Source organism: Podarcis raffonei, chromosome 13, assembly GCF_027172205.1.
Source record: "Podarcis raffonei isolate rPodRaf1 chromosome 13, rPodRaf1.pri, whole genome shotgun sequence".
Taxonomy (NCBI): domain Eukaryota; kingdom Metazoa; phylum Chordata; class Lepidosauria; order Squamata; family Lacertidae; genus Podarcis; species Podarcis raffonei.
Window position 1 is genome coordinate 37,171,906 of NC_070614.1, and position 7,716 is coordinate 37,179,621.

The window sequence follows — 7,716 nt, forward strand, 5'->3', positions numbered from 1 at the left end:
CCACTGCCAGCGGCAGAGAAGCGCCACTGCCATTGGCACAGATTTTGGACAAAACCTGTCCATTTGAGGTACGATCTCGCCTGAAATCAACACAATCTTGCCCCAAATCAAGGGTGCATGGTAGCAGTAGCAGCAGCATGGCAAAACTTCCTGTTTCGCCTCGAGCAGCAGAACAAGAGACGCCACCCCTTCCTCTCAGTATAGATCTATTTTCAGAACCGTGGTATAAAACCCATCAGTCCTCCTACCTTTTCCAACCTCACACAAACATAACGCTTCTACAGCCTGCGTTCCTAAATCATTAATAGTTGGAATCCATGAGGAATCTGCTGGCAACCGTAGATCTGCCTTTGCCCGTGGGATCTTCACCATGGTCAAGTGGAACTTGTCTTTGTCCGGAGGAGGAATCACTGCCAAGCCCTTCTTGTTAAAGGCATCCTCCAAAGTCCGGGCCAGTGATCCCAGCCCAGGTGTAGGTGCTGGTGACAAGTAAAGCACACGAGAATGGAAAGCCTCAACCTTGTGGAAGGAGAGAAGCAAGGCGGGGGGCAGCAGGCGCTGGCTGTTGGCTTGCAGTTCCTGGAGTGCCGTAACAGCTTTGCAAATGTGTTCCGAGGTATCTAAGTGCAGCAGACACAGTGTGATGTGCAGAGTAGGCAAAGGGGTATAGAACTCTTCAAGGTCTGGCTGAACCTCGGAGAGGGCGCCTTGGAAGAGTTTCACAGCTTCCCAGGTCTCTCGACTGGTGACGTGGATAGCTATGAAATGGGTGGGACGCTGTTTGCAACGCGGAAGGTGTCCCACCTTCCTGCTCTGCAAAGCCGTGTTTTCCTCCTCTTCCACTATTGGATCATTTTCCTTTGTGATGCTGAAGGCATCCAAATTATCCAGCTCATCCTGTCCGCCAACTGTCTCGGCCACCTGTTTTTCTCCGGCTGAACCACTGACTGCCTCTTCTCCAGCTGCCCCTGGTCCAACACCTCCCATCTCCCTTTCTCTGTCTCCATTTGAAGGATGGTCCTGAGCCTTTTCCTCAATGGTTCTGGCTGCCTCGTCAACTTCCTTCATCACTTCCAAGATGGTTCTCCCACTTCCTGTGGACCCAAAGACATCATCTGTGCGGCTCACTTTATCCCATACCATGTGAGTCTTGTATTTGAAATAGTGGATCCTATGTTTGGGGATAGCCAGCACGCCAGGCCCGGCTGAAGCCAGGTCTTCCCAGGAGAAAGCAGCAAAAGGCTCTTCCAATACCCCCAGGAACCGATCGAGGTAACCAATAGAAAAATGTTCAGCAGGCAGCTGGGGGTCCCAGAGGAGACGAGAGATAACATCCTCTGCAGTCTTCATGGGGGGCTTCTTGCCTTGTGGAGAACGACTGCGGTTGGATCCGCCGTCTTCTGAACGAGGAGCAGCTCCCATGTCACCAGGGTGACTGTTCCGGCAGCGGGAACCAAAGCGGCAACGACCTTCTAGGAAAAAGCGGCAAGGGAGGTCGATCTCAGCAAGGGATTGCTCAGCTGGAAGAGAATCGGGGGCTGCCAGTGGTTCCACAGGAGTATCAGAACAGAGGTCAGTGGGGGAGTCCTCAGGGGAGGGAACCAATTCAGCCATAGCTAAAAATGAGAATCACTCTGTGGAAGAAACAAAATTATTTAGAAGACGCAATTTTTACTGTAACCAGTTCTCACATTGTTTCTGGGACAATATCAATAGTGGGTCATGAGGGTAGCTGTAAGGAATAATCAGAGCCTGGGAAGTGATATGCTGTCCCTGAAAAATGGGAGTGAGATGAGGGACCAAGTTTGCACAGGGTGCTGCTGAAGAGTTGGAATTAAGAACCAGGAAGTGTCTGGTTTAAATCCGCCCTCACCTGTGAGCACAACGGAGGCAATATCGACATGCATTTACAGGCATGTTAGGTGGATGGCTGAGCAAATACATGTGAACTTTGAACACTAGGTGGGAAAGGAATGTGGTCAAACACATCAACTAAGATGATGACAATTGGTTCTGTAGGATGTAGCAACTGGAAAGCAATCTCTCTCCCTTAGTTGTATCTTATGAAATGTAGGGGCTTGAACCAGGAAGGGATTCTCTGCCTCAAAGTCACCACAACCACCTTAAAACAACAAGACCTGGGGAGGGGCCTGTAAGGCTTCAAAAACAAGAGGAGGTGCGACACTGCTCACCCACAAAACCTTGCGTTCAGTGGACTCTTAGATCAGATTTAAATTTTATTACATATATATTTAATGATCACATCTATACGCTGACATTCAACCAAGAGTGATTTGCCCCCCAAAGCTGCTTGCTTACAATTAGTATCAAAATAAAAGAGCAATATAATATGAGAGATGCGGCTGGTGGAGGTGATCTTGTCCATTGTGAAACAAGATAACCACTCCATGTGGTTGGGTAATGTTTGCTCTTGTGCTCTTCCTGGAAAATACCGGTGGTGGTTGTTTAAAAGAAAGGAAAAGATGTGATGCACAGGGGACAGAAGCACTTGTGCGCATGCTCAGAATGGTAACAGTAGAGGGAGGGGCAAAATAACAGCCCTGAGACATACTAGCAAGGTGTGTTAATCGTGTGGCTGGCAAGAGGCAGAATTGAAAAGAGAAACCGGGAATGTGTGAGATCACGGGTGAAGAGCAGGGTCCATTTAGGCTAGTAGGGTGGAAAGCAAGGAAAGCAGCTGTAAACCAAGACAATGACAGGTGGAGTCAACTAATTCAAGTCCCCCCCCCCCTTCTCCTCCTGGTTTAGTTCTACAAAGGGCAGGAGGAACAAACTTAAAGCCAGGGCCATGTCCTGGACTGTTTAAGGAAGAAAGAAGGCAAGTGGAGGCTGGCTGAGGGCAGACTGAGATTGGTGGGTCAGAATAAGAATATAATAATAATATAATTTATTATTTATACCCCACACATCTGGCTGGCTTTCCCCAGCCACTCTGTGCTGCTCCCAACAGAATATTAAAAACATGATAAAACATCAAACATTAAAAACTTCCCTAAACAGGGCTGCTTTCATATGTCTTCTAAAAGTCAGATTGTTGTTTATTTCCTTGACATCTGGTGGGAGGGCATTTGCACTAAAAAAACCCGCACTATCTTAATGCCCCGTTCGTCTGGAAGCTCTCTTAATGGAATGAAGCAAAGCATTTATGGGAAGCTCCTCCTGTGTCGACTCAGCATGCGGCTCGCTGTTGTTGTTTATTTACTACCTGCGCATCCCACCTTTCCCTCCCACGCGCTCAAGGTGATCAACCTAAGTCCCCCCCCCCTCGCTTAATTCCCACAACAACCCTGCGAGGTAGGTTAGGAGGACAGGCAGGCACCGACTGGCCCAGCGTCAACCGGTGAGTTTCATGGCCCAGTGGGAGGATTAGAACCCAGGTCTCGCAGCTCCTAAATCGACCCTCTTCTGAGCCTTAAGTAAAAAAGAAAGAAAGAAAGAAAGAAACGGCAGGCGAGTTAAGGACGGGGCGAGACACCACTTACCGTGGCCCGACAGACTTCCAGGGACTTCGTGGGCTGGGTGTGCCACTCCCCGACTCTGCTTCCAGGAGCAACAGCTCAGCGCCGCCGCCTCCTCGCGTGCAAAGGGCTTGTCTTCCTGGACAGAAGGAAGCTCGCGATCCCACAATCCCTCTCTGTTGTCATTATTTTTTTTGCAATGTGCTGCAACCATTTGCACCTACAGCCAGCAGAGGGCGAAGGCCGCGCGCTTTCCTCCCTTAGCTTTTTATTTTGAAGACGCGCCGCGCAGGCTCGAATCCTTTCACCGGGGTTTAATTTGCGCTGGGACTCGAGCTTGGCGCGCAGAGGAGGCGGCAAGGGGGGGGGGGAGACAAGGAAGGAAGGTGCCCCCGAGCATGGGCAGAGTGCCATTTCTTCAGCCTTGAGTAATTACACCCAATTCTCACACTCAGGATAAAAAGGTTTCACAAAAGCAGCAGGTGGTGTTCCCAGACCGGTTTGAGGCCTGGCACCTCCTGTATATTTGTTTGCTTTTAAAGAAAACAGCACCGCCTTGAACCAAGTTGGCACAAGGAGTGGCAACGCACAAGGTGATAAAAGAGGGGCCATATGTCACACCCAGTGAGGAGAGCCCCCTGGACCCTGCCGCCATGGAGGGTGGGCGCCTTGAATGTGCCCCCCCCCCGCCATCCCATGGAGCATTTCTTAACCAAAGGACCCTCCAGCGTGGACCAACTAGGCCGGAGGTAACCAAGTGATGCTCTCCAGAAGTTGTTGGACTACACCTCCCATCAACCTGAGCCAGCATGGCCAGCAAACATAGGAGGAATTATGGGAGTTGTAGTCCTGTCACATTGTGGGGTGAGGGACGACCACGTTGGTTACCCCTGCTTTAGGCCTTGGCTGAAAATTAACGTCGATACCCAGGCCCAAAACAACTGCACCCATTTTGCTGTAATTAGCTGCATTTCCTCTTCAGGGATTTTCCCGGCTGCCACTCCTCCTTTCCTCAGGAATCCTTTTATGAGGTTACGTGAGGGGAAAGGAGAAGCGACTGGGGGAAACTAGGGGCAAAGGGAGTCCCATCTGTACTCAGAACCTGCACTACCAAGGCCAGGAGGGGACCTCTGTTCCATCTTGAAAGATTTCCCCACTAGCCAGGAGTATTTTTGAGCCTGGGCTGCCAGGGGGAGATGGCCTCATCGTTTTGCTGCCCCATAGGCCCTTTGGCCACTTCTACTGCCTGTTGGACAGGGCCAGTCCTTCCTCCCTCAACACACAGGCGCAGTTGATTGGAGCAACCGCCATCTTAAGACAAGATGGCGCCACCCTAGAGTAGTTGTACAATGCCACTGACGCTTCCAATGCATATGCTGCGCACTACTGGCTGAGTTGGGGGGCCTGTCGCAGAGGATGTGGGGCAAGAATAACCCGCTTCTACATTGTACACCCGATTTGTCACCTGGTCGCCTTATGCCAATCTTGCACCGTGCCAATCTCTGTGCCCACTTTTGTTTGATGAAGAGCGGAGGCTAAAATCTGCATTAGTGCTTTCTAGTCGCAGAGTTGGAAGTGGCATGTATTCCAGATTCATTAAGATGAATTGACGTGACTCACAAGGATGTGAAGCACCCTAGGTCCCACCTGCTCCTGCTGTGCCCTGTCCTAGAGAACTGAACCCATTCAGTATTCGGGCAGTGTGAGTTTTGTATGCAGGTGCAGGACATTAACTGAACGTTTTCCCCCCAATTCCCCGTCAAGAGCCACACTCACTTGGGGTAATCTGCCATGGCTGCATGCTGGCAGCAACCAGGATCCAAGCCAAGTGGGGGAAGAATGCACCCTTTCCCCTTCTTTCTCCACCCATTTTTTCTCTGCCGCTCTCCCCTTGCCAGATGCATGAAATCAGGGCAAGGACTGCAGGTTCCCATCTCTGCCTTCCCACCCCTTACTTACAGACAAGGAGAAACCCTGTTGCAGGCCTGTGTTTAGTGGCCTGCCAGGCAGCTGTATGTAACCTTGTATATGTGCTGCCGAAGCGAGCACTGTATGTAACCTTGTAGATCAACCAGTTTAAGTTACCAATACAGTGGTACCTCGGGCTAAGTATTTAATTTGTTCTGGAGGTCTGTTCTTAACCTGAAACTGTTCTTAACCTGAAGCACCACTTTAGCTAAAGGGGCCTCCTCCTGCTGCTGCTGCACCGCCGCTGCACGATTTCTGTTCTCATGCTGAAGCAAAGATCTTAACCCGAGGTAATATTTCTGGGTTAGTGGAGTCTGTAACCTGAAGCGTATGTAACCCGAGGTACCACTGTACCTGAATGGCAGCTGGATGCAATAACCAAAATACAATAGAAAACGCAATGGGCTACATGTGTAGAATTAGTGTGCGGGGAGGGGGGGGGCTAGTGCTTCATTTAACCAGACAGTGGAGGCTGCTTCCCTAGGGCAAGTGAGACCCTGCCCCACACATCTCAGCCAGTCCAAGGGGTGGCACTGCCTACCAACTTCCTCCTTGGTCTTAGGATTGCCATTGTAGAACTCATCAGACAGGGGGCTGTCCATCAAAGGACATCCTCCCTAAAGAACCTTGGGGACTGTGGTCTACCCACCACAAAGCAGACAATTCCCAATCATTTTGCTGCCAATGAAGCTACAGTTCCTTCCCAGAACTTTTAGCAAACTAGAGCCCTGCCCCTCCATATCCCTTATGGCATTATAGTGTTTTTTTAATGTATGGTGTGGATTCTGCATCAGGGGCTGCATCTGTACCCTCTAGAGGAAAATACAAACACATTTTCAGTAAGGCATTTTTGAGCCCAGGATCAGAGACTTCCACCAACTGGAGAGGGGCTGTGTGAAGAGGGAATTTGGCAGCTGAACTCCCATCCATGTATCTCCCAGCTGGTGTGTTTCACAAGTTGCCTTTGCAATGGTTTCCTTTATCCTGTCAGGCCTGGATTGTGTCAGCGAGGGCCCCTCATCTGTTTATCCCCTGGCAGGAAATGCACAGCTGGGATCGTCCAGCAAACAGAGGCACCAGAGTCCTAGATAAGGCTCCAGAGATGTGTTACAGCTGGAGTCTACTGGCGGGCAAGGAGGAGGGACTGGGGGTAGGGAGCGTGATCCACAAATGCTTTCACTTTGATCCGGTCCCCATTGCTGGAAAATAAGAGACTCTGACTTTCCTTGGTCTGTGGCGAAAGCTAAAACACAGAGTCAGCAAGCTGGAGAGGGTGCCCCGTTTTGCTGGGCTCAACGCAAAACTTGGCCCCTCGCAAAACTTGCAATAAGCGTTCTAGACTTCGTCTTCTTATTTCAAAGCATTCTGGCAGCCGTCTCAGGCAGCAATGACAGGGCAGCAAATTCTTTTCTAAATAATAAATAAATGTGGATTGTTACTGCTGGGAGGGAAGAAACGCTTGCGGGGGTTTTTCTGCCCCAAATGATAACTCGATATGCCCAGATTCCAGAAACATTAAGATGAAGATATAAATATCTGTGTGGTAAACATGTAAATATTTCTGTTAGGCCAACAAAGTGGAATGAGAAACAGACAGGAGTTAAGTGGCCACTCACCCATGGCCTCCCCCTGACAAAAAGAGAGGGGAAAGTTGGCATATTTGCATTTTTTAAAAAAATATGTATGCTGATTTATATGTACACAGATGAAAGACTAGAAACGACTGTTAAGTTAAATAGAAATACAATAGTGGGGAAGACTGTGGCACCCTGACCCTGTGTGTTTGGGAACTGCAAGATGCCTTAAGAATATTTATCTTTAAACTGTGCTTATTTGGGGGGGGGGTGTAGCTCTGTGGAATACCATACACTTTGCATGAGGACTATGCCCCAATGCCCCCCAGTGCGGCACATCCTCTCCTATGGGAGAGAAAAGTAAAAAGGTATCCCTGGCAGAGGGAAGAGGGGGTTAAACGTGCCTCTGGTGATCTGGTTCAGTGCTGAGAAAACAGGTTTAATTTATCTTGATATGTGCATATCCTGCCTTTCTTCTGTCATGAAACCCATTTGTGCGGTTACCGGCTGGCCACCCATCCAGGCACTTAAGAGTCCCAAACCTGCTGTAGCTTCAACCAGTTGGTGGCCTCAACTGCCTTCAGCCCCATAGATTTGTGCCATGTGCTCGCTCTCTCTCTCTCTCTCTCTCTCTCTCTCTCTCTCTCTCTCTGAGTTTCAGCACTTCTACTTCCTACAATAGAACCAAAACAAAC

General features: G+C 49.7%; 1 protein-coding gene across 1 annotated transcript; it reads right to left on the reverse strand.

Moving 5' to 3' along the window:
- Positions 1-132: 132 nt before the first annotated feature.
- On the reverse strand, positions 133-3,599 carry LENG9 (leukocyte receptor cluster member 9). Its single transcript, XM_053361990.1, has 2 exons — positions 3,504-3,599; positions 133-1,634 (listed from the first exon to the last, which is right to left on the reverse strand). Exon 2 carries the CDS (start codon positions 1,612-1,614, stop codon positions 196-198), a length of 1,419 nt encoding a protein of 472 aa, XP_053217965.1. The 5' UTR covers positions 1,615-1,634; positions 3,504-3,599; the 3' UTR covers positions 133-195.
- Between the last annotated feature and the right edge of the window lie 4,117 nt (positions 3,600-7,716).

Excerpts from the sequence above, each read along its gene's own strand:
- LENG9 (XM_053361990.1), bottom strand. The coding sequence starts at position 1,614 with ATGGCTGAATTGGTTCCCTCCCCTGAGGACTCCCCCACTGACCTCTGT.